General features: G+C 35.5%; 2 protein-coding genes across 4 annotated transcripts; both read left to right on the top strand.

Annotated features, from left to right (window-relative positions):
- Position 1: 1 nt before the first annotated feature.
- LOC139970257 (uncharacterized) lies at positions 2-11,125 on the top strand. Of its 3 annotated transcripts, XR_011794074.1 has the most exons (6): positions 2-66; positions 5,404-5,521; positions 6,917-7,000; positions 8,806-8,891; positions 9,782-9,843; positions 10,888-11,125. XR_011794074.1 is itself a non-coding variant. In XM_071975927.1 (5 exons), the coding sequence occupies exons 1-5, from the start codon at positions 31-33 to the stop codon at positions 9,782-9,784; spliced, it is 327 nt and encodes a 108-aa protein (XP_071832028.1). In that variant the 5' UTR covers positions 2-30; the 3' UTR covers positions 9,785-9,905. The 3 variants fall into 3 exon arrangements, 2 of the variants coding, with proteins under 2 accessions (XP_071832028.1, XP_071832027.1); XM_071975927.1 differs by lacking the exon at positions 10,888-11,125 and having other exon boundaries at positions 9,782-9,905; XM_071975926.1 differs by lacking the exons at positions 9,782-9,843; positions 10,888-11,125 and having other exon boundaries at positions 8,806-9,239.
- A 7,047-nt stretch (positions 11,126-18,172) lies between these two features.
- On the top strand, positions 18,173-27,967 carry LOC139970251 (uncharacterized). Its single transcript, XM_071975914.1, has 6 exons — positions 18,173-18,338; positions 19,348-19,622; positions 20,118-20,171; positions 21,860-21,964; positions 22,447-22,632; positions 24,984-27,967. The coding sequence occupies exons 2-6, from the start codon at positions 19,395-19,397 to the stop codon at positions 25,152-25,154; spliced, it is 744 nt and encodes a 247-aa protein (XP_071832015.1). The 5' UTR covers positions 18,173-18,338; positions 19,348-19,394; the 3' UTR covers positions 25,155-27,967.
- Positions 27,968-27,985: the final 18 nt, after the last annotated feature.

Raw genomic sequence — 27,985 nt, 5'->3', positions numbered from 1 at the left:
CGAGTATATGCCTAGATACAGTCCATCCAAATGCAGATGTGCGAGTCACACGGCGCGGGAAGAACGGTAAGTTAACCATTTATGTAGTTCATTTCATGGCATAAGCGGCCGTATTATATTTTTGAAGCACACTCTCCTTGGCTATTATTTATGGCTATTCTCCTAATTACGCCAGGCTAGGTCTATGGACTATGCATAACGGTAGGCCTAACTTAGTTAAAACGTAACTAAGGCCTAGACCTAGGCCTAATGGGTACTATCATGTATTAGCCTAGTACTTAGTAGTACTAGGGCAATTCCAAACGTTTCGTGTCAGGGCCATTCAGAAACTTAGAAGAGAGCTGTGTTTGGAGGATGAATAGGTTTTTTCACAATTTTATGTTTTTCTTTTTGCTGAGCGCTCATATGAATATATATTTGAGCTAGGTTGAGCTTCATTGATAAACAATGCTTCATTATTTTACCGATTTTGGACTAGCCTAATTAATAAAGGCCTAGTGCCTACTGCATTTTGTATGGAAAAAAAAGTCATTTATTGCAACAAAACATTTATCTTGGGGTTTCTCTGACAGTACTTATTCAAATCACCTGTTAACAATACAAGCAATACTATTATGTGGCAAATACCGCCTGTAAGCTTGGTAAAAGATGGCATTATCGTTGCCCTCGGGGGAAAATTATTATAATGCTCCAAGAATTCCCACTAAAAAAAATGATCAAAGAGTTCCATTGACAACACGATTCATTTTATCTGTCATACAAAAGTTCAATAAAGTGCTTTGTAAAATTTCTTCAAGATACTGATTACAAACAATTCATTAAATTATACCCATAACAATCATTGTGAGTCTGATTGATTCTGCTAACTTTCCAGAAATAATATATCCCTAGAAAAACAATCCGAAAGTTGTAAAAGCTTGGACGGACACATGATGTGCATCTCGACAGTGACTGGTTCAATATACCCTAATCTTGAACAGAAAGAACATTTACAAATTTATCACTGATGAATATCACAAAGTGAGAATGAAAACAACTCTTGATCCTAATTTTTAGTTGATTTTCCTTGTCTGAACCTTCCTTACACTACTGTATACATCTGGGAAATGGACAGAACAATTTCTTAAGTGTATCTATATTTGGGAACTGCAGTACCCTACCCTAGTAGGGGAAAGTTGAAGGTCAATAGTGCAAAGGAATAAATAACCTTGTTTGATAAGAACTTAAAGTGCATGGGGGATGTAGAATATCACTTCATAACATCCCTCTCGCCTTGAGAAAGTTTTGAACAAGCTTGAACTTGTAAAGTAGGTAAACTTCAAAGTTACAAAGAAACAAATTTCATGATAAAAGGATCTTACATCATGAATATAAAAAGCATATGAAAAAAGAATAGAAGTGAAACATTTTCGGTCAATGAGAGGTTTGAGGTGAATGAAAGGAAAATGACTGTTCCAACCCTTAAAATGTATTTACACTTAAAGAATAGCATATTTATGCATTCTACTTTCAAGACTCATGTTCTGTGAGACACACTAAAAATATGTCACCATTTTTCATAGGTAAGGCTTCACATGAATACCAATGGTGCTTTCGGAATATAAGTCCTAGAAAAGTATCTGCAAAACTAGGTACAGTATTCTACCAAAGCAGACATGAGAATCATTATCTTGAAATTCAAGATTACTTTGTCAGAAAGAACACTGATAACAGTATATATTCATTTGCTGTCTCTGTAAAGTGAGCATTACTATCCTTGACGCATCAAGTCCTTGCACATAATCGACTACACATAAATCATTAAATGCAAGTGTCATGGACCAAATCAAAGGTTAAAGTAAAAGCATATGTACATATCAACCTGCAGAAACCCTCGTTGCTAATGTACAGTGAAAATTGTAGTTACCCTTTCCCCTTCCCTCTCCCACCTTACACAGTATATGGCATAGAACGGCATACAGCTGTTAGTAAATATTAACACTCACTCGAACCACATATAGTAAAACTACTACAACTGTAAGTATCTATTCCAGTTCCTGTTACACTGTGCTGCACTGTACCACACAGTACACAGTGCCATTCTAACACAGATTCACTTTTATCTTGGAGTTGAGGATAGTTTATTTCCTGCCTGTAATCAATTCTAGGGCAATTTCTGTCTCTAATACTCTTCTGCCCAGCACGTAGAACATGTTGAGATGAAACCAGTACACTAATTTACATAGCTCTTATAGTCACCGATGCGTTCACACAGAAGTAAAATAATTGTTATCTTAGATGTGGATATTAGGATTCCAAATTTATGTCTATCTAAAACAGAACTAAAGAGTCATCTGCTAAACCTATTGTATAAAAGGTGTTATGTTTATGGTCATGCATGTTGGAACAGGTGTTTACATTCATGGATATGTGACTTGGTGCATTGGGACATTAATACATTTCTTGGTGAGCTCTTTCCTCACTGCCATTGTTAAGAGTAGGTGCACATATTTTCATGTCAAAGATTTGATGAATTTACTGGAACTTTACTGACTAGAAGTCTTGGGATTGGTCAATATGTTATGGCATACATGCCATTGAAATGAATGTAACAGATGTATAGTGGTTTGATGTAGTGACCTGTAATTGGTATGGCCTGAGGCTGTTTTCTTTCTTGAATGTGTAATAAACTGGTGACTGTCAACCAGTGTTCCAATTACAAAAAAAAAATGTGCATGCACCTGTGCATGTAGGTTAAACAAAAATTACATACACAAACAAATCATTACCTGCACCACAAGTGAAAAATACAAAACGGGTGTTTTCAAAGTTACTCCTGGGTTTTGTTAATGTAGGCCATTTCGGGATATGATGATTAAAAGTCACTGTCCAATCGAAACAACAGGGTTTTTTTTTGTAACAGCAATTTTCGATCTCAAATATGTTATTTACCACACTAATTTTATACTGAAATATTTTACTTGCATGCACACGCACACATAGCTTACAAATGTGCATGCGCACGTGCATGCACACATGTAAGCTATTTAAGTAACATGCAGTCAAAAGTTACATGCATTAATTTTGGTGCATGTGAACATGTGTTAATTCGAACACTGCTGTCAATCCCTGGTATTCACATGTCACCACTGGTTTGACAGATTTGCTAGCAACTCTCCAATCTTTTAGAGCAATCACTAGTAATTTCACTAATATCCACTATAAATTTAACTTTAATCGCTGAGTAAATTGTTGGCCAAATCCACAAGTTGCAAATTTTATGCTACATCACACCAAAATAAATCTGCACATGTTTATTAAAAGGTATAATATATACTGACCTATCAATATAAAACATTTGAGAGATGCAAAAACTCATCTGAACATCTCAAAAATAGTATTTCTTTCCTACAAGGTGAAACACATTTGCCAATGGTTGGTACTATTATGAAGAAAATGCCTACAGTATCTACAATATGAAACTCCAGATTTTTGCATTAAAGGCATACATGTAAATAACATTTTTGGTAATGTACATATACGGTAACTCATAGAAAATGACAGGCTAACCCTTTATTATTACCTAATTCAACAAACTATGCCATTTAACTGCTTCTGTACACATAATACACATGACTTTATCCATTGAAGGTTTTGGCAAAACATTCCTGAACAATCCATTACACAATAAATATGTTTTGCTTGTGAACAAATACTTCTGGCAGATATTGCATTACTTGGTAGAATATCATGAGATAAATAGTCATATATTATAAATTAATAAAGAATGGACACGCCCCTTGCTGTAGCTTCAATTCTAAACATCCAATTTTGAGTTGAAATCCTTAATCACTGTGTGCAACTGAATGAATTTCATAGCTCTCAACTTTCCTAGTTTTAAAATGTGACTAGTTTTCATTTGAATCACTCTAGTTATCAATGGTTGAGGTTGAATATACAACTCTGAAGGTGGTTCACAACAAATTTCCCTTTCTAGTTTCTAATCTACCAACCTTTTTTCATGAATTATCAAAGGAGGCTCATTCTGCCTGTGATGCATTAGAGGAACTTCAGGTACAGGTAACGATGCAACAACTGGCATTTCTAGTGAATATATCAAACCCATTGGGAAGCAATTCAAAATGAAAATCAGACCAGTTGTGAAGCAATTCAAGTTAAACTTTTCAGAATATGCTTATTTGTTGTCCACCATGCATACAATAATGTTGGTAATTTTTAAAACAGGTTCCTGGGTAAATTACTGTACTTCATGCATCGTCAAATTTAAAGGTTTTTTAATGCATATTTTGTAAAAAGTTATTGATATAGCCTATCCCTAGGTTACTGTAATTTTCGTGGAGCTGGTTGTTTACAGACTCTGCAAAGAGCCCAGGGTAAATATTGGATCAGGTTTTGATGATTTGCGCATGTGCAGTTTAAACCCCGAAGTTCGAACAGGCCTACGATATGCACATACAAATAGTGAACTGTGGAATTTAGCGAGAGAGAAATAAACCTATGGAGTTGGCGACAGGGAAGTAAAAATACAAAGGATAATGAATGGGGGACTGGGCCGTTAAAATTGATTGAAGGGGCAGGACGGGCGAACAGAGGTAGAACAGTGAAGCTAGTAAGGTACTTGACCTGCTGCCCTATAGTGTAGAATATATCCGCACAGTATGGGATTGGGAAGTGATACGATAGCAACTAAATTAGGGGGCCCAGTAAAAATAAACGCAATTGTTGTTCGATCGGGACCTAATTTTTTAGTAACATTACTGGGTTAGGATACACTTACCCTACAATATTATTACAACACTTGCTTAAAATAATACTTTATGGCACAGTTATGCTTTGATCTCATTTGGGAGAGTAAAAAAAATGGAGACAGCATGGTTTCACTCACCCGTTAAATTGCCAATTGCACATCAAAAATTTAAACAAATATTAAAACACCACTGGTAAAAAAATACACATCAGCTCTGGTCTCGTCTCTGATCCTCAGGGTTGTCATCTCTGGGAGTGAAAATATGCCTATGATTGTCTTCGCAAATCTAACTTCAAACCTCAGGTGGCAACTAAATGTCAGTATGTCTTGAACTTGCAAGCCTATATTGCCTAAGTTAAGCCATCTTGATGCCAAGTTCAAACTTTTGTTTTCAGTATGTTGTCTTCAGTATGACGCCTTATCAAAGCGATGAGCCAAACATTCGATCCGGGTGTTCCTCCTTTCGCTAGACCGAGCCTAGCGGTAGCCTAACGTCAGGCGATGCGTGCATGGTTGGGTCCATACCTCCAGAAATTAAAAATTAGGGCCTTTGTGGATGTTTCAGTGCTTTGAAAGTGATTCCGCTGTTTTAAATCCGCTCTTGCACCATGAAATGTTTATTGCAAAAGCATTATAATTTTATATTTTTCTAACAGATGCAACTTAGATGTCGTGTAAAGAGAAGTTTCTGGCCATTAAAAGAGGCTATTCACTACAGTACTAACAAAGTTGATAAATGGGGATTTTCAGTCCAGTTTATTGATGACTTTATTGGTGAGTCTAATTTGTCTCAAATACAACAGCACTGGTGTATATGTAAGTTGAGCTTTTTGAATTATTAACAGTATTTTGATGAACAGTTTTGTGGATGGTAATAATATATGCTTATATTTATATATACATGTTGTATTCCAGTAAATGTATACATGTTGGTCAGGGGTAGTAGATATGTGGAGCTGTTCTCTTGAATGTGGGGCTTAATGTAAAATTTCAATTTAATTTGGCATGGTCCCATGCAAATGATCTGCATAATATTTGGTATGAAGCTATATTTAAACAAGAATTTATAAAGTACATGGCATAATCTCATAGTAGTGGTGCCACCAATTTCAAATCAGTCAGATAGCCTATGTATTACATGTGTGCTAATAAACATGATAATACTATACATGAAGGGCACTATGTTAGTATCAGACTCGAATTTATGTTGGTCTTGAATCGTAAATGAGCCCTATCGTTAGGTCTTCCAATACTTTATCTTTCCAATATTTTGTAAGCCTGATATATCACATAGATTACTTGGTACAAACTCGTAGTTGATGGTGTTAGATAGGACAACACATTATGTCATTAGTTATTTAAGTGTTGTTGCACAAGATCATTTTAAATCAGCTACAGTTAGAAAAAATCATTGAAAATGGGTCATTCATGTAGGTTTATGTCATATTGCATTGCATACAAACTATACCTTAAACCTGGAGGTACAATAGATGATTCTAGAATGTCTCCAAATTATTAGGTTGACAGGGCTCTTACTTGTAAATGCCTAAATGTCAATTACATGTTATAATCAACTCTCAGATTATGGTGAGTACTATGATGGCCAGAAAATGATATTAACTTGAACAACTGTAACTGCATATTTTGTGGTTACAGGTTATGGAGTATTGCACATAGGAAGTTCATCAAAGGGGAGTTCCTAGTAGAGTATTATGGAGAGCTTAAATTTCCCACAGGGAAGCTCTGAAGAGGGAAAAGATGTACCATGAGGAAAAAGGGTGGGGTAGAGTAACTGAGGCCATAGACCCAATATTGTAATACTGTATTTAAATCATATCTGAAACCTTTGAGGATTGATACCATTGATTATTCATGATGAAAGTGAAGTGCTTATTATAATGTATTCAACCCCAAAGCCTTTTCCAACCAGTTTCACCAACTGTTTGTCCCTCTCCTTCTTCATAGCTTTTTCAATGCAGTCCTGCTTTTCATCAAATTCCATTATCTATAGTTACCTGCTCTACCCTATATTACTGTTTTCACCCATCATATTTACTTAACTGTCTTGAAGGAACTTGAGCAAGTAACATGCGTTAGTCTGACTATCTTGCCAGTATATTGTTTTATATAATGCTGTAAACAAGCTCTGTCTTCTGCTTTGAATTTTAGCTGTAACAAGTAATGAGGAGAGTGATGGAGATGAAGATCATGTCCCTGTTTGCAAACGTCGCAACACTTCAAAGGGTCGACAAGGTATGGACTGCAGTCTCTGCCATTTGCATTAAAACCAAAATTAATAGTACACATATACAGGAGAGAAGTAGATGAATATGTCTAACACCTTGTAACTTGCTTATCTTATTTCACACATGTAGTAATTTTTATACTGTGCTTCTTTCATTTTTTCATTTCATTTATATTGTTTTATATAACATAAGTATGACATAACAACATGGGAGATAAGAACCAAAACTTGTGAAAGAAAGTGTACTAAAAACCTTATGGGGCTTGTTGAGTAGTGACACTCCCTGACAAAATACAGAACTTTACAACTTTACTACTTATCAGAGGTTTGGCATGTAGTTTTATCTACCGACAACACCTGCTGGATAATTAGTATTGTTTTGTTTTTATTAGGACTTTCACTTCCAACCTGCTTTACTTGTGCTCTGAAACTTCTATTTTTGGTCTAGACCTGTGTGAGGCTGTATGTGTGGTGGGATGTTGTGTTAAGGGGGAAAACTGAACATAGTTTGTGATCTCATCTGTCAAAAGAAAACAAAAAATTGTTTGAGCTGTTGCATGGTGGTTTAGAGAGCTGTTTATCGATGGTACTTGTACCTGTGGTACAGTAGGTTCTTCTCAGTGTGGGGCTGTGAGATTTGTACAATAACTTTCGAGAGCTCTATATTCCTGGAGGAATTAGTGTTTTGTTGATTTGTACAATGAACAGACCTATTCAAGACAGATTCATGCGCAGGGTGTGAATAGTCAACTGGAGGCAGTCCGTCCTTCTTTTTTTGACATGCTGGAATAGGTTAAGTACAAAGGAGATTCTTCCATATTCACGCAGCAACCTAGTACACATTGAGTAGCTGAACAGATTTTAAACTTTTAACAGCTTCATTTCAAGTACACTACACACTTAAAAAGTTATTAATAATGACGATTTCGAAAATTTGGACTTGTCCTAGTGGAACGTTACACCGACCAGAGATGTGTGAGCAAGGGCCACAATAGATTTGATAAAAACAAAAAGATGCACTAGGGTGTGAAATTTCTTTTTGTATTCCTGAACGGGAAGCACAATTTTACAGGTATGAAAGAATATTATTAAAATGAGAGCATTTCAGATTGTTAGATATTTATTATATACTGTAGGCTGTCACTTGTCTGAAGCATTTTGCATGTGTATGTCTACATGTATCTATTACTGCGTACATGGTACATGCTGTAATGCTTTGTTGAATTTGTATGAGCAATTGTACCATCATTATTCATTAAATTGGACCAGCGGAATCAATTGCCTTTACTTTTGACTTAAGTCAACATTCCACCATGAAGCTCCAATGTGAATTATCCCTTTTTTAATATTATTTTCATCAAAATATTTCAACGTGTGACATGATCATTGCATTTGGAATGCCTTTATTCATTTGGAAATGAATTGAATGAAGAATGTTATGCTATGGATATGGCAAACCCATGTTGGAAAAAAATGGGGGAGAGGTGGAGCCAATCAAGGTAGTATGGATGCTATTATAATTACACCATATATTCCACGCAATTGTTACAGCAAATGCATTGTTAAGGAAAGTAAGATTTACCTGTTTACACCTATGTGCAACACAACAGCTGGTCTTGACATGGCATATCAATTGATAAACAATCACATGACAAAGATCTGCTGCATATTTGCTAAATATTGGAATGAAAACATAACATTGATATTGATCAAAAATATATGAGCAAATAACATGCATTATTCTGACTATCTTGCCAGTATATTGTTTTATAGAATGATGTAAACAAGCTCTGTCTTCTGCTTTGAATTTTAGCGCAACAATTAATGAGAGTGATGGAGATGAAGATTACAGTATGTCCCTGTTTTGCAACCGTCGTGAAACTTCAAAGGGTCAAAAAGGTATGGACTGCAATCTCTACCAATTGCATTAAAGTCACAATTTATACTACAATATATACAGGAGGGATAGAAGTATTTATGTTAATTCCATTTATGTGTACTCAATTATTTTTCGATCACACATCATTTCAGCACATGCAAAGTATATTTTAGCAGTGCTGCTCATCAGGTTTTAGTCTTCCACTGCTAACACCTGATAGGCAATGACTGGTGGTTGTTTATTGTATGGACATTCAATCCCAATCTGGTGCTATGAAATTGTTATTTTGAAACACTGTGAACATAGTTTACTATCATATGGTTCTCTACAAAAAGTGATATAAGGATAAAGATTTGGCCAAATCTCACTGGGTACCAGACTACCAGTTGTACTTCATTCTTACCCACCGATGCCAAATGATTGTTTGTTTGGGCATCTTGACCAATCAACCCCAAATTGGTTGTGGTAGAACAGTACCAGGGATGGTTTGTCAAGAGGAATTTTCCTACACATTCAATTCTAGCAAATAGATATTACTCTAGACTCCACAGCAGCTCTTACCGTGGTCTGCTGAAGATCACTTAAATATGGGTCCGTGTCTGTTCAGTGTCTCTCTTTTGTGGGGACAGATCAAGTGAAGCACTTGTGCATTGTGATATCATATATAATATCAAAGCTGAATGTTTTTGCGTGAATTTGGGCAATTATAGTAAGCATGACATTTTAGTTATAGAAAGTGCTTCCATGTGTAGAGATGCCTGTTCATGGAAGTGCAGGAGAGTATATATTGTACCAAGGGTCACTTGTATGTCAGCTCACGATAGTTTGTGTTTTTTGCAAGTTTTCACTGTGATTTACTAGTACTGAGTACCTACTACTATTTGATGTGATATGATATTATTTCTTACAGTAAGGAAGTATACCATATGGGAAAAGAGCCATGAGAAGAAAATACATCAGGAACGATGCCAGGTAGAAAAATCTGCTTAAATTTCAGGAAGTCTTATCAAACCTTCCATTAATTGTGGATCCATGTTTGACTTTAGTATTAGTTAATTATATGCACATAAAATGTCAGTAATTGGAACCTAAATTAATGGAATGGACCATTTACTTGTAATCGTTCATTCCAGCATTCCACATACTAAAACCATGAGATTCAATTTGTAATCATGTATATTAGGCATATTAGTCACTAGCTAGACAGTGACAAGTTCAATAACAAGAACTTTGTTGACAACTGTGTCTGTGAACAGGTCAGTGTTTCATTTTGTTTTTTTTTTTGGGGGGGGGGTGTGGATATACATAGTAAGAGCCTTTGCCAACATAGGCTAACTTCTCAGGCCTATTCCTTTTCAAAATTTAATCTCTCGCCCTCACTGCAGAAGGAAACTTGCAAGAGAGATTTGTCAGATGAGTCACAATCAGATGTTTTAGCACCCATGTTGTTATTATTCTGATAAACAAATGTGTCAAATTATTCCTATTTTACCCTGAAATGTGCATGATCAGATGATGTGTGGACATTTTTGTTGATATTAATTATTGGAATGTATTGAAACATAATGGTTAGCCTAGTTATAATATTTATTTGAGTTATTTTCATGAATATTAGGTCAAATATCGTTGTTGCTTAAACTATTCTGCACCAAATGCTTCTTACCTAACATGACCGATGAAGTAGTGGCTTAATTATTATGTTAAAGAACGAGGTCATCTACGAGTCTTTTCTGATAACATATGTAAAAATTAAGTATAGTGTGGAAAACCACTTGAATTTAACTGTTAAATATTCATGTAAATAATGATATACAATTGATCATATGAGGAAGGACATCATGTCATCAATTATTCATGAGTTGTGCAGTGTTTTCACTAGGATGTTAAAAATGGGGGAATGCCTCAGTCGTTTTTTTAATTTGTTGGCTGGGGTAGGGGGTGATTTTCACAATTTTTGTTTTTATTTGTATATTAAGAATTCGCTAATACTTTGCTGATGTTTCCTTTTGCACCTAGATCGAAAAGAAATTAATGACTTCCTGAAGACACAGGGCGAAAATATCCCATACAACTGGTTTATTGTGAAAACAAAAATTATATTAAAAATCTGCCTATAAATACCAGAAGCTGGCAGAGAAAAGAATGTTAAGTAGGTTGGTAAATTAATTTAATTCTGTGTGTTGATCCTGTAAAATATTACAAAGATTTAAAGTTATAGTCTCAGAAAAACAACCAATTAGTGAGAGAAGAAATGAATGAGATGATCTTCCTATTTTGGGAGGGGGGGGGGGAAACTGGAGAAGTATGTCATATTATCGACACCAATTGAAAATTCCCAAGCACAAACACAAAGTAATTAGGGTTAAACTGAACCACTGTATTCATGTACATTATTTGTTTTTCAAATAGAACAGCTTTATTCATGTTCTTTGTGGTTTTGGAAAACCATTAACTAGCTTATTAGCAATTTGGTCCAGCCATGATTGAACAGGTCTCCTATCAAAACAGAATAGTAACACAAAATGATATTTGATTTGCTTAGATTGTAGATTTTCAATAGCATACAAATGGAATGTTGTTACAACTTCAAATTACAAATCAAGCAACCTCTGCATAGATCATGCTACCCCTGCCTAGATGTCCCTTTTGCAAATGAAAAAGAACTTACCTATACTACAAACTATACCAAATTAAGTGTATGTGAATTGAACCTGAACCACTGTAATATCATGTGATTGCAGAGAAAAGAGAGTTACTTGGCTAAGGAGTATTAAGCCATGTCACATCATTATAAATTCTTGTTCCAAATTAATAAAATGTCAATATCCTGCACTTTTTCATTTATGGTGGACAGTATCATCTCAATAATAATTTATGAACAGTTTGCACCAGAAAGAAATAAGCCATATACAGCTAACTTGTAAACACAATGTCATATTTCATATTTGATCATATTAATTTAATGATCCTTATTGCCTTTTATCTACAAAACTTCATTATTAGGGCATTGGAACTTCCTTTTATACCAATTTGCATTCAGGTTTATATTACAAATTTGATGAGTTGTATTGAATTTAAATAATTTTTTACTTGAATTTAAAAATGTATTGCATATTAAAACTGAATTGATGCTCTTTTACTGTTTTTATAATTACAAAAACTTTACTATACACTGAACAAAAAAGCCAGAATTGGAATCTTTTACTAAAGCAGATAGATTTTCAAAGTGGTTTATAATTGACTTCTCTTAAAATGTGTGTTACAACTGCCAGTAGTTAATCTCATATGTACAGTGTAGTATTTGCATTTGCTTCTGATGTCAGTTGGACTGTTATCGTACTTGGTGAGTGGATGGTTGAGTAGGCGCTCATTTCAAAAACAATAATGAGGTTATGGAAAGTACAATAATACTGCAACTGGAAGTTGATGTGTGAAGTTGTTGACTAGTGACTGGTTGATGTGTATTTAATTTGACATTACCCACAATACTGCATAGGGGCATGTACATGGTTGAGGGTAAGTAACTAAAGGTAAAGTTTTGCAGTTTAATTTGGAACCCAAGTTTTTAGCTGGTTGTCATTTCCACATAATTGCACTAGAAAACCTGAAGATAAAGTGCTACATTTAGCAGGTTTTAGTCTGTTATTGTGTTCACACCAAAACAGAGCCCATAAATATGCATTCCAACCTGATGTACTGCTAATGCTGAACACCTAGTTCTACAACACTTTTACAAATTATACATACAGAATATTGTTTTCACATGTTGTGAAGAGAGTATATAAATATGCATTGAAAATCAATGAAATTCTTCATTGTCTGCATCTAATGAAAAAAATATGCATTATTTTCTGTGGTTCATATTGCATCTTCTTTCAATAACAGTAATGCAAGTATGAGCGTTTAACAAGTGTTGCTTGTAAACCAGCTATAAGCTGACAAGTATTCTCCCGTGCAATCATGATCTGATCCACTGCAGATGATCATGCAACATTAATGGTACAACAAACACGTGTATTTAGGAGATGCTGAAGTATGCACCAGTGTTTACAAACCAAACTAATACTAGACTGCATTTTGCCTTGAATTTCATGATATTATACCTTTAACATTAAAACATGCCAGGATGATAATTCCAAAGCTCACAAAGTCATACTTTTGTGAATGATAAGGATTGCAGTATTGGCTGATACTGCACCATTGGAGAATTATTGGTTTACAAAATTGAGACAAGTTGAATATTTCAGTAAGTGATATAAGAGCCCTAGCTGATTACACAAATGTTGTATTGTACTAAAGGTCATTCCTTTGTAAGCAAAGTTTATGTTGGTTTTGGACTTGTATTATTATACAATACCATAAATATTGATATATTGGCTAACAAACATTCAAATATTGTATTGACTTTGTTATGAATTTAAAAATATATTTCCAAAAGTGTTGAAGCTGCACAAAACTTTGTTATATCCTATCTTTTAGTACATCTTGCATGTATATATATATATATATAGTTATAGATATAACATTTTGGGAGAAAAGTAGTTTGGGTGGAGATGATTGGGGATGGGCATTTTGGGGGTCTACTGAAAGGGGTAACTCACTAATAGAAATTTCTGAAAATGCCCATCCCTTACATATGAAGTGATACCTATCATTTTCCAGTAGGTTTCAACTGGTTACCTCGTGAGCTGACCTAGGTCAGTGAGGGGATGGGCATTTTGGGGGTCTACTGGCAGGGGTATCCCACTAATAGAAATTTCTGGAAATGCCCATCCCTTACATATGAAGTGATACCTATCATTTTCCTGTAGGTTTCAACTGGTTACCTCATGAGCTGACCTAGGTCAATGAGGGGAGGGGTATTTTGGGGGTATACTGGCAGGGGTACTCCACTAATATAAATTACTGGAAATGCCCATCCCTTACATATAGGGTACTGCCAATCATTATCCAGTAGGTTTCAACTGGTTACCTCATGAGCTGACCTAGGTCAATGAGGGGATGGGCATTTTGGGGGTCTACTGGCAGGTGTTCCCCACTAATAGAAATTACTGGAATACCTATCATTTTCCTGTAGGTTTCAACTGGTTACCTCATGAGCTGACCTAGGTCAATGAGGGGATGGGCATTTTGGGGGTCTACTGGCAGGTGTTCCCCACTAATATAAATTACTGGAAATGTCCATCCCTTACATATAGAGTCCTGCCAATCATTTTCTAGTAGTTGTTAACTGGTTACTTCATGAGCTGACCTAGTTCATTGAGGGGATGGGCATTTTGGGGGTCTACTGGGAGGGGTACCCCACCAATAAAAGTGACTGGAAATGCCCATCCCTTACATATAGAGTCCTGCCAATCATTTTCCAGTAGTTTTTAACTGGTTACTTCATGAGCTGACCTAGGTCAATGAGGGGATGGGCATTTTGGGGGTCTACTGGCAGGGCTACCCCACCACCAATAATTACTGGCGATGGCCATTTGTTGCTCTTGGGGCCATACCTGACACATTGTACTTACTTTGATGTGGTTACCATGAAAGCTGATCTAGGTTAGCTTTTAGGTGACTTTAAAATTGCGCTCCCAGCCACACCCACCACCACCGGTTTGCCAGTCGTCTGTTTCATATACAGGAATGTATTGTGATGTACAAGGCAATTGGTTACCTTCCCAGCTAACCAAACCCTCTGGGCTCCCGGTCTATAGTGATGCTCCCTTGACACCCTTGCCTCCAGAATGTGACTGTGTGACGTCAGGTGTTAGAACCACTTTAGAATTCATTGGACATTTGAGTGAATGTAGGGACCAAAACATGAACTTTTTATGCAATTCTTTGAGAAACCTTACAAAGCTCCACTAAAATATGCAAAAGTGATCTACTATCACCCCTCCCCAAACAAAACCTTGTGGATGGGGGAGGGGTGGGTTAAGAAGACCAGTTCATACAACTTATAAAGAACATACCTGGAAATATTTTCGATATGAATTTCAACATTTTTTATCATTGAAATTCCTTTGGGCATGCATCCAAAGGTCAGTTTACTTTTCTTACACTTTATGCTCAAGCATGTTCTCAAGTTTTTATTTTCAAAAAGCCTAACTAGTATCTCCTCTAACAATTGTGTTCTTTGAATACTGTTTAATGGGTATGACAGGAGTTTGCATATTCAAGAAATTTTTAAATATTTTTTGAAATGGAGAAGAACTTGCCATCATTTTGGTTCTGTAAGTCCTTGTCACATCAACATTAAGACATGCTTTTTCCTCATTTGTTATTATGATTTGGATTGAACCTCTTAAAAGCTTTTTATTCTCAGTATATACTTACACCAAATGGTCACATTAGTACTGTCCTCACTGTTACTTTTAAGAAGGTATGAGAAGAGATTTTTATGATTAACAAAGCAGACATCTTGGACTACCACTGCATTAAATTGCCAATGTCGCTCTAAGTGTTGTTTTTATGCTATGTCGCCCTAAGTATTGTGAAAAGAGATAATTCACATAGGACAACTTGTATATGTGCAATTAAATAGTTAAATTATTTCCTATATTGTTTTGCAAAGGGATTTCTATAAATAGACCACACTGGAGTCCTAACAGTGGTCCAGTGAGACAAAATAGCATTGTATTACATGTATATGTGTAATTAATTTATTAATTAATTTAATTCCTTGCTAAATATATATTTCAAAGGGATTACTATAAATAGTACCCATACTGGAGTCCTAACAATCATCCAATGTGATGAAATTACATGAAATTGCCAATGTCGTCCTAAGTGTTATTTGATGCGATGTCGCCCAAAGTGCTGTTACACAGTTAAATTCACTTAGATTCACTTAAGGCGACATCTATTTGTCGCCCTAAGTGTGTTTGTGTACAATTATATGATTATTTAATTAAAATCCTTGGTATTTTATTTTGCAAAAGGATCATTATTAAAAGCACTCAAACTGGAGTCTTTACAATGGTCCAGTGTGAAAAAAAAAATTGCCAATATCGTCCTCAGTATTCATTTGATGCTATGTCACCTCACGGTCTAATTTAGAGTTATGGTAGGGGGGTTATGGTAGACTAACGTGATTGAAAAGAGGTATAAGTGCCATAATAAACGAGTAAACCTTAATCAAAGTGTAATCATGCATAATTAAGACAAAAGCTATACGCGAAATTGAAATAATATCATAACCGTACTGCAGCACTATGGTACTTTCCAATATCTCGAGATGCCTACACTGTGCATGAAATTATTCGAACAGAGACTTGTTTATAGGCATTTCTGTTATGAAACTTGTCCCACGAAGAGTTTTCTTAATAATGACACATTGTCCATGTACCTTCAGCACCAGAATATATGAAGACGGAACAAAAGAAACGTTTCTAAGGTACTGTCATCGAAACCGCCATTTCTGTAAAACGGACTTAGCCCCAATATAGGTTTCTGACTCATGTTGAAATTGAGTGTTTATCGAGTCATTACAATCCTGGATGGAACACCACAACTTCCCATGTTCTAATTAGCTTTTCACCTTCAGTCTGCAGTAGTTCCATTAGCTCTGGAAAATGTCTCGGACAAACTTTGAGCTTCCCCGAAACATAACACATATACTGTACAGCTGTTTAAAAATACAAAATATACATTCATGGGTAACGCCTCTTTGTAGTATTTAGCCATGATAATATGTCCTAAATACCTTTTCAATTACGTGAGGCTCCTGATTTGATATCTTGTATGTCTAAGCTAGTTGTATCGAAAAAGAGTTATAGTTTATTGAAATTTTTCACTGTTCTCACGATTTTTTGTAAAAAAAAACGTCAAAACGACCGGTTGTTTTAATGTTAACAAATCTTTGAAGAAAAAAAAAGGTCCATGTGACCCCCTCGAAAAAAAGGTTGTTTATTGATGAAGGCAAAATAAAGCTATGGGAAGCTCTCTAGTGTATTTCTATCTCGAGTAATGATTTTCTAAAAACATGTTCCACATATGAGACAATCGTTGAATAGGAGTTAAGAAAGAGAACGGGAAAGACACACTAATAAACACTACAGGTAAAATGGGAGTTTAAAAAAAAATCAGAATTTGGCACCCATGGCTAGTGAGCCATTTGTAAACAAGTCGAGTGAGCATATGATACTACTACTGTACCTTTTGAATTTCTTTGACTTCTTTACTTCTTTGCAAACAGTGAACAACGAATAAAGTCCAGTACATCATAAAACGGTTGATGCTCAACAGACTCATCAAGCATATCATTTTCAAAAGACATTTCGTATGTAATAAAACGGTGAAGTACTATCAAAATAAACCATGAAAACCGAGGTCAAAGGTCACGTGGTTAAAGGTGAAATGAATTTTTTAGCCCACTTTGGTGTCATAAAATTTGTAATAAACGGCTGGGGCGATTCGCTTCAAACTTGGTGGGAAGGTACCCCAGGGTAAATTTTTTTGTCTCGAAGACCCTCCGAACCAAATGACAAAAGTCAATGATCAAGTATAATAGGAATATCAAGCAATTTCAAAATATGCGGTTGCCATGGGAATTAAAGTTGCAGGTCCCAGGTCACGTGGTTAAAGGTCAAATTATATACTTAATGCACAATTTGTGTCCAAAGCTCCTCCAAGTGGCTGGACCGGTTTCTGCAAACTTGGTGGGAAGGTCCCAGGGATGAACTTTTGTGTCTCTCAGGCACATCGAACCAAATGACAGAGATCGAAGGTGAAATTTAATGCAGATCGAATGTTGCTTCAACTCCAAGGGGAAACATTTAAGTGACAGGGAACCTTCACAGGTATCATGGCAATGTCAAATACTATCACAATATGTGCTTGCCATATATACCGATGTCAACGGTCTCGTTGTTAAATTTCAAATGTTAATTCTTACCGGTACCCAGTCCACAGTTACAACATGGGGACAATTTCACAATAATTTTATCACTGTTAAAAGTATGATTATTGTTGATCGAAACATGAAAACGACGATTTCTTTTCTTTTATTGTCTACCTGGGTACGTTTTCTTTTCTGTTGCCATTCCTTACTATTAGAACAAATCCTTCCTGTTTGAAGCTATAAGACTTCAAGCCTTTATCATACGATACCAGACAGTAAAATTACAGCAAATTGAGTAATGTTCTATAAATAGACATTACAGGGGAGAATATGGAATATCAAGCTTTGTATTTCACTTAATAAAGTACATAGACTGATACACTTTGCTTGAATGAACACTGGTTCAATGAAGTTTAGGGTTAAATGAAGTTTAAATGAAGGTAGACAAAGATACGCACGGGATTCATTGTGCTATTGACGTCACGGTTAAATTGGCTTTGTTCATTGCGTTTCGACGTTCAATGGTCTATAGTTGTTATTTAGCAAACCAAGTACTACCTAACGGGTAGTTCTCAGTATAGTGTACTCAGAGAGATATTTCGTTCAATCTCCAGGTTTATTTTTCCTGTCTTCATAGGTAATTATCATGTCGCTTTCTACTTTCTCCCTTCGTTTAACTATGCTAGGATTTAACAATTTACGTGTGATGTAAAGTATAATGGTAAGTGATTATTTGAGCTGTCATAACTTGTGAGCAAACGGGTTTTCATCGGAGTTGTTCTGTGTGTTTGTGAGTAGGCCTGCGTACGAGGTCATTATTGATAAGATATTGTACGTTGCACAAGAAAGCATACAAACTTGTTGTGAAGCTTCCAAAATATATGTCGTACACCGTTTGCACAAAGCGATTGCATTCGCTTTGAACAATTCAGAGCGTTGTGAGTTGAAAAAGAACATGAAATTTCGTGGACGTTATTCTCCATTGGCAAGTAACATTATTTTATTTTAGTGCCTCACTCCGACAAGAAAACGCAGTTAAAGTTGATATATATTGTGTTGGATGGATCCTGTTTTGCGATAACAGAACTATAGGCGCACATTGTAAAGTAAAGTCACTGTAATTGATGAGAGACTCTGAACGTGAAATAAAACCATGACAATGTTAGGAGGGGGAGCGTCTTTACTAATATAATTTATTTAATGCTGGTATATTCAATTTGTGAAGTATTTTGGGAGATGACGTCACAACACACAATTCCATGTATAGATATTCGCATTGACACGTTATCTCTCACTGGTAAAGCTTCCACTGTTATATGCATAATCCATGCTTCCTTGAATTTCATGCATCACCAAGAATTACCGTGAATAATCGATAAATAGAAGTTAACATGAACTCCTAGTACTGGAGTTAAAGTAATTGTCATTGTAACGAGTGATTATGAAGAGTTGAATAGTTCATACCAAAGAAAGGTTCTGTGTTATAGTATCCAAATATTGATTGTAAGTCACGTGGTTTATCACTATATGTTTCCCGGGGCAAACAATTACCCATTTTAAAATTAATATCAACATTTGAAAGGGAACACGGTATAATATAAGGTGATATACTGTAATATAACTGTTGTCATGATTACATTTAATAGATAAACACTTTACCAATAAATACGCCGAGCACAAACCTTTACTCGAGATGGCTCAACCCCAACCACAATTTCAGCAAAATTCACCATCGGGCTTGAATCAACAGCAGTATAATAGCTCATCACTGAAGGGATCGACAGTACGCGTCATTACCGGAGGTGCTATTATTGTGATGGGGGTTCTCGAAATACTCTGGGCCATTGTTCTCTTAGCGGTACCACAGGATTATTACTACTGTAGAGTCGAAAATATTGGTTGGGGAATCTGGGGTGGCGTGGTAAGTCTTGCTTGGAACTATGTCATGTTTTTCTAATTAATAAGTGGTTCATCATTATATGGGATTCACGACCTTCATTCACAGAAGAGCTAAAGAACGTCTGGTTAATTATTATGAGCATCAGAGGGGAGGAGAGGGGGAAATTGTTTAACCTTTCAACAAAAGGGTCTTTCCTTAAATAAGTTGAAAAAGCATGCAAAACGTTAGTTACTGCATCAACTAGTTGCGTTTGCACTGTAACGTCTCCTGCAATGGCTTTCTGATAATTTGTAGGCAAAACAGCATTACATATATTAAAGCATTGTTACCATGACATACCTCGATACATTTTGTACCAATAGCAGATAAAGTTTATACTGTAACCCTGAGACCGTTTCATATGATCTCGTTTTAAGCTAAACGAACAACTACGATTATACTTGACTAAAAATGATCAGAAAGCCATGACATTTAAAAATCCATGTGGTATAAACGGGTGTTTTCTCTTTTTCATAGTTTGCCATTGTCACAGGAAGTTTTGGAATAGCAAGCATGCGACACAAGTCCATGGTAAGCTCCCGTCTGCGATGATAATTATTATGATTATGAATATGATTATGATAATGATTATGATTATTATGATTAACATGATGATGATGATGATGATGATGATGATGATGATGATGATGATGATGGATGATGATGATGATGATGGACGATGATGATGATGATGATGGACGATGATGATGACGACGATGTTGATGAAGATTATTATTATTACTACTATTATTATCATTAGTAGTAGTAGTTGTAGTACTTGTAGTTGTAGTAGTAGCAGTAGTAGCAGTAGTAGCAGTAGTAGTAGTAGTAAAAGTAGTAGTAGTAGTAATAGTAGTAGTAGTAGAAGTAGTGGTAGTAGTAGTAGTGGTAGTAGTAGCAGTAGTAGTAGTAGTAGTAGTAGTAGTAGTAGTAGTAGAAGTATTAGTAGTAGTAGTAGTAGTAGTAGCAGTAGTTGTAGTAGTAGTAGTTTTAGTAGTAGCAGTAGTTGTAGTAGTAGTAGTTTTAGTACTTTTAGTAGTAGAAGTATTCCATGTGATCTATTCAAACCAAACATTTTCACAATTTTCTTTTGCATTATATGATGTCTTTGTTGACATATCCTAAAATTGTAATATATTTGCAACTTCTCCTGTTTAAAGAAATATCTTGGACGAAATAAACAAATAAACGAAAGTAGATATTAGACAAATCTGCACTTTTGCTATGCATTCAATGGGGAAAAGGGCTTCTCACCTTAAATGAAATCCTAAATAATCATCTCAAAAATGATTAGTATCGTCTTATGACATAGAAAATAGGACAAACGTTTATCCCATTCTGCTTTCTGCCGATACATTTCGGAGTGAGTTATTTGTGACAGATCAACAATACAACGCTGTTTATATGTGACAGTGGAAAACTATATTACATGATGAGTTTTTAGTTTCAGCGAGTCTGACCAAAAATGAAATATGGTTATCATAAGGAAGAATCTTCTTCCAACTCACAAATATATCCCGATATACAGATCTAATTATATATATGTTAGCCTCTGCTTGGTTCGTCCTGTAGATTATATCCCAAAGCTACTTTTTCCAAAGCAAGGGTGAGGGACATCGTTTTTGTTAAGTACAAATATTTTACAATTTCATTAATAATACTATGACACATGAATAATATAAGCATTATCCAGTTTTACCACAAAGGGAGTTGTGACCCTATTCCAAGAATTTCGCAAGGGAAAGGTCTAGTCCATATGGAAGCTGCGTATAATAAATCTGCAGATCGGAATTATTGTTTTTAGTCCTACCTTCTGTCGAGGTAAATATAACTAGGTACTACAAGTTACAATCGGGTAAAAGGGGGCACTTCGAAACTTGATATCTCATATTCGTTTGTTTGAGATCGAGGAACATAACGGTTCAATGTACTGTCGTGTAACATTATCTCTACTTTGTTGCCTAGATTGTTGTTCTTACGATTAACATACGGATCACACCAAATTCCTAAATAAAAAACAGTTATTATCCCTACCCTCCCTGTAGACCTAGTCACATACATAATGATACATGTGCATCAAAATGTACAAATTTACGTCTAAAAAAAATCCAGTTTTATTCTGCGTAAAAAAAAAACCTCTCTTAATGGGAATTGGCTTCAACATGGTTACCCCGATTTAAAAAAAAAATCCCTGTTGCGAATTGTTCTTATTATTGCAGGTCATTGTTTACATGATTCTGGCCATCATTGCGTCAGTCATTGGTGTTGGCGGCCTCATCAGTTCAGCAGGTGCGGCAGGTTGCGTAGGTTCAACGGAGCACGACGTAAGTATTACCATCGTTTAGATGTAGTGTGAACTAAATATATGAAACAAAATTCGTATCCCATAGCGTTGAGCAATAATTCGTTGCAACTGCTACTAAGACCTGCAGTCATTAACAGCAAACCACATTTTCTCCACGCGACGAAATACTATGGTTGCCTAGTTAGCTGTTTGCAAAAGGCCGTTATAGTTAAATAACAGACGTTAAGTCACCGCTATTTTTTTTTCTTCAAATTTTACTATTTAAAGAAATCCACATGGTAAAAACAAACGAAACATTCTCTTTTTCTTTAGTGTTGCTTGTATACAAATCATTTACCCACAGAAGTATACGTTGATAAAAACAAAACCTTGAATTCAGAGTACATCGGAGGCTAAGAAAACATTCCAAACGTACCATTGTTCTGGGGCAAATAAAGAACTTGTAGTAAAGAATTGTAAAGTTCATGTGTTATGATGTCACCATGACGTATTTGTTAACAGTACCACTACTCCAACAACTACTACAACAACTCCAGTGATGTGAACGTGCACCAGCAGAAAATTCATTTGGCGTTTTACATCTTATTGGCTGTAACCTGTGCCATCCAATCACTGGCTGCCATCATCGGAGCAAGCTTTACCTGTGTTGCAGTTTGTCCTGGAAGTAACAATCAGCCTCAGCAAATGGTAGGTGTGGTCACTGTTTCCTTAGATTTGTTGACAATGTTGTACAACAGTACATTGCTCAGAACGTTATGGTGATAATTTGACAAACCTTTATTTTCCTAATATCTCAAGAAATACAACATCTTCTACCAATGTATAATAACGTTTTGAATTGCAGACGTCTTAGTTAGACGTCTGCCAGGGAGCGTAATTTTTTTCCTAGGAGGGTTAGGGGTAATTATCATTTATAGGCGTATGCAAACCCTCGCGCATGCGTGTTACTCATAGACACGCGTTACCCATCGATCGCTGTAATACACGTGTGGGGTGTACGTGGGCACTGTGTACGCTGTACAAAGCAATAGATCTCCGCTGTACAGTTTTACACGTAATGCACTTTTCTTTTTGGCCAAGGATTACCAAGTGAGAATTGAAGAAAATAAGTGCTGGGACGCGGGCTAAAGAAATACATAATACTAAAAGCAAATAATTAAAGCGCGATCAAATCGTCACTTCAATTAATTTTCTGGAGGTGTTATGTTATGTAGGGGACTTATAGTCTGCGTATCGGCTGGTGATTTAATATCATGGAAACTTATATCAGGTAAAGGCTTAAATATAGTCAATGTGCATTACAAAACATCATAGTGGTCCAACTTTATGCACTTTGTAGCTTCATTGTAACTTCTATTAAGAAGTCAAAAATCTTTATTCAAGCATCAAGTAAGACATACATCTTATTTTCATGAAATTTTTCAGGATGGATAGTCCCATTTTTAACCCTATGTACAAATCCTGTGGATCTTGTCTAAAAGTGTAAAGTTTTACCTACTAAATGTGGTAACATTTTCCACACTGAAATCATGATTTTAAAATGTGAGCACTGTTTTCTACCATCAATACGTGACGTTACACAAAAACCCTGTAAACAAAATGTGAAAAACAAAATGACAATTAAATAATAAACCTAATGAAGGGCAACTAAAACCTCTAATCTAGGGCAAGATTTCAGCTGAAGATTGGCGCAAGAATTGTCACTCGAACAGGTCTCCATTGTTGCATGAACGCATATACGTATACATGTGTGCAAACCGTGAATCGCGTCGCACACTCTGTATGTACTACTACTTGCCATAAACTTTTTACGAGTAACACGCATGCGCGAGGGCCTGGATACGCCTATATATGATAATTGCCCCTAACCCTCCTAGGAAAAAAATTACGCTGCCAGGGACGTAGCCAGGGGAGAACTAGGAGATATCGTCCCCTCCCTTTCAGTACCTTGAAAAAATAAAAGTTAACTAAAAACAGGAAATATCATTAAAGCCCTCGTTTCAGGTTGAAGTAAGCTAAGCGACCCTTCTCAATCTTTTCTGTGAAAGTTCGTGTGCTACATTATTCAATGCTCTTACTGTATATTATTATTTATTTCCTGCAACGTTGGAGGCATTTCGGGCAAAACTTTCTTTGTAAATGATGGCGCTACGTTAGGTGTAATAATGTTCTTTTTGTGCGAAGTGCCCCTTTTCAAATTCTACTCCAACATTTCAAATTTTTGGCTACGTCCCTGCGTGTTAACACAGTTAATCTCTTCAATATTAACATATATTTATTTAGTTTAGCTACAAACATATAATGCTGTTATTATTGATAGTGATATAACGATTGTCATTATTGTATTACGTCTTATGGATCTTCATTTTTGCAACACTTATTCAATGAATGTGAACAAACTGCCTTCTTAATGTACATGACGACGATAACACAAGTGAATGCAAAAGTAATTTGTTTATGTAATAAAGTTAACGTCGCTTAAAACTACCCACATTTAAAAAAAATAAAAGTCGATATACTCACGTAATTATAGTGGTCAAATAATTTCTGTTATTTGTAACAAACTAATTTTCATTTTAATCGGTATGATCATCTATAAGATGTTACTTTAGAAAACTCAACAATGAAGTTATTCCCTCGTTTATCATTCTGGGATTTGTTCGTTACATCGTGACTACAAATTAACAAATTGTAATGGATACCCAGTACCGGCTTAAGTTTCAAACTGAACACCACATAGCTTGGATAGCAATTGCTATCATGTTTTAAGGTGCAGTAAATATGTCCTTACTTAACAGAAAGGTCCAGTTTTATAAACTATTTGCACTAAACAACGAAATTCCAAATATATTTATATAATATAGTTATCAATATGCAATATGACATGATATTAGAATTCCTTCAGTACGCGAAACGTCGTTAGTTAAGGATTTAATATTATAGTAATATAGTGATACAATATGATATGATTAATGGTATGATATGATGTTCATGTATAAGTTTACTCCATCTGATATCCATCAATTCTAAATTTCTAGAGTACATACCAACCCACCCAGCTACCATATCAGCCATTCAATACCCAGGCCCCGTACCCTGCAGTGATCACAACCAATGGTCAGCCAACACCATATACTTCAAACATCCAAGGTGTACCACCATCTTACAACTATGCAGCGAACAATCAACATGTCGTTAATGTGAAATAAGACAACATATTTTGGCTTCCTTTTGCTTATACTCTGAGATTATGTAAAATTTCAGTTATAGAATTTAATCCATTTATTCTGTCTACCGTCTTGGTTACCGGTTGCTAATATATTTATTTGTCATCGACGTTGCGCAACAAAGTTCCATGTCTTTCAACATCTGTCAATTTCGAACAATAGAAGTATATCGTTGTTATAATGTACTTACATATAAATAAACAGACGATTCATAATTCTTATTCAACTGCTTTGATTCATTCTTTGCAATGATCGTTCATGATCATGGTAAAACAAAACATAATTAGTTGGACAGGAGGAACTTTGTTAGATCAACGCTTCATAATTTCTTTCGCTGGTTCGTGGTATCAAATGTTACTTTTTACAGTAGATGTTTTATAACACTTTATACATTGCTTGCTTGGAAAATATCTTGTCTTAAAACGTGATTGGCTGTTTGGAGGGATTTGCTAATTAATAGTATTTGAAATGTTGTGCTTTATTCAACGAGCATGTTTATAACATCCCACTATATTATTCTCTGATAAGTTCGGACGTTAGTTTGCTTTCAGGTACTGTGATGCTTAAAGCGCAAGAACTGACAGTTTAAGCAGAATTATCGTGTTTTGTCATATGAAGGTTTGGAACTATTCATATTGCCGATGCGAATTCCTTGAAGCATGATATGAGGTGACAATATAGAGTAGTTTGCATTGGCAAACTGTTTCAAATGGCAGATATTCCGCCTGAAGTTTTTGCTCAAGTCTTGATCATCTTTTGGCTTGCCATAGGCAAAATGATTCGTGAGTCATCGTAATAACAATGCCTGCCAGAGTTGATATGCGAGAATAAAGAAGCAGCGTCATCCATAATAGTATAGAAAGAAAAACACATAAGTTAAAATACCTTATGTGGAAGTTTATTTCTGCTGACGAAATGAATAAACCCCCAGTTTGAGTACTTGCATTGTCTAATACAAAACCATTGTTATCCTATACTCTAGTAATGTTATGCTCGAAAGATTCCACGCAGCAATCATTTCAGCTGGATGTGTGTATTGAGTCTCATATCGTGTATCTGTATATAACTTACATATACTAACTGAATTGAAATTATCTTAAACAATACACGTACGATGTTTATTTATCTTTTGAGAACACGCTATATCTTGACTGCAAGAGATTGCTAATACAATATTCACGCGTCATTGATGGATGAATAAATGGTTATTTAAGTGCGAATGAAATGATTAGATTATCTCCTCAATTGAGACAAAACTCTTATTGTTAATTCATTGGTTTGTAAAGAAAGATCTAACCATTCTTTGAAGTGTTACTCTGGAGTGACAGAAACATTAAATTAACAAAGTAAAAATCATTAAAAACCACCTTTTTACGTACGTTGAATGTAGAAAATTCAAAGATATGCCCGGTTGCAAGATAGAACATTATAGTAACTACTATCAATACAGCACTGTCGTGGTATGCGATAAAGCCTTGCCAAATACTGTTCATTGAATATCGTGATGATTGATTAATAGTCATTTTACTCAATTCACGGCTACATATAACTGATGTGTGTTTGTAAATATACTATCTTCCTCTTAACCCATACAGTACATTTACTATGTTTCGGAGAAGCTTAATTTTTGTAGTGGTGGATGTTTTGTTTTTATCATATTATTACACCTTAACCAAGATTTACTACTTTTTATTTACGCGTTTAGTATGGCAGTTATATCTTTTTTCAATCGCATGATATTGTGTTGGTCTATTAATGGCTGTACTTTACTTGTCACGACTTCATAATATATCCCAGGTGGAGAGAAAATGGTGTCTAGAATATTGTTTTTACAATCTGCCCGAATTAGCCCGAAACCCAGTAGTCATACATGTGTTAATGTGATTTAATATGTAGGGAAATTGTGTAAAAATACTTTTATAATTAAGTGAATAAATGTCTTTGAATATATGACTTAAATGATTATAAAAATACAATGCTACGGGTAGTCACGGACTCACGGTAGTCGGTCAAGAAAACTCGTCGGTCGAAATCGATATACCCCATGAAAAATGTTGTTTGTACACCTTTGAAGAAAAGTTTGTGTTGTTGTTTTGAGTGGTAAAATACATTACGCTATATTTGAGATCACTTCAACATTGCATCGGTGAACCAGAAACGACTGCAAAAAATAATACTTTTAGCATGGCAGTATATCTATTTTTGCACTTTGTATCAATCGCATCTCTCTGCATTAACAATTGCTAATCGATCCGAGACTGTAATCACTTACCTAACCAACAATGGACTGGAGCCGTCCATATCTATCGATATTCGGTAAATGTTCATCCCGAAAACTCCAATTGACACTATAATTGATAAACTGCCCTGGTAAGAGTTGTTTGAATCTAGCCTGAGATGGCAATGTGGCATCCGACGACTTTCCATTCAACTTGGGCATTCACTAATATCAGACTTTAGTGTTTGAAACGTAGAAGTCTTCTTATTGGGGATATATTTAGTAACAGAACATTTGTGTGTCCTCCTAACCAGCATTTGTATTCATGAGTGGAAGGGCATTCAAGTGTCGCCGCATTGGTAACGATGGCCTTTTGAAAAACGATCGACTGTGCTTCTAACCTGACAGGATTACAAAATTGTTGTCATCATCAATGTTTCATAATGCTCTCATCTGTTTATCTTCAGTAATAGTTTAGAGAACTGCTATCTTTTTGAAAAGGCTACTACGTAAAGTTTATTTGGTATATTGTAGACGATTGTAATGAAAAGAAATAGTTCAGCCAATAAGATCAAAATTCAGTATGTTTTGTTAT

Source organism: Apostichopus japonicus, chromosome 7 (genome assembly GCF_037975245.1).
Source record: "Apostichopus japonicus isolate 1M-3 chromosome 7, ASM3797524v1, whole genome shotgun sequence".
Lineage (NCBI taxonomy): Eukaryota > Metazoa > Echinodermata > Holothuroidea > Aspidochirotida > Stichopodidae > Apostichopus > Apostichopus japonicus.
Note: the sequence above shows the minus strand (reverse complement) of the source record. Positions and strands in the feature narration are given on the sequence as shown.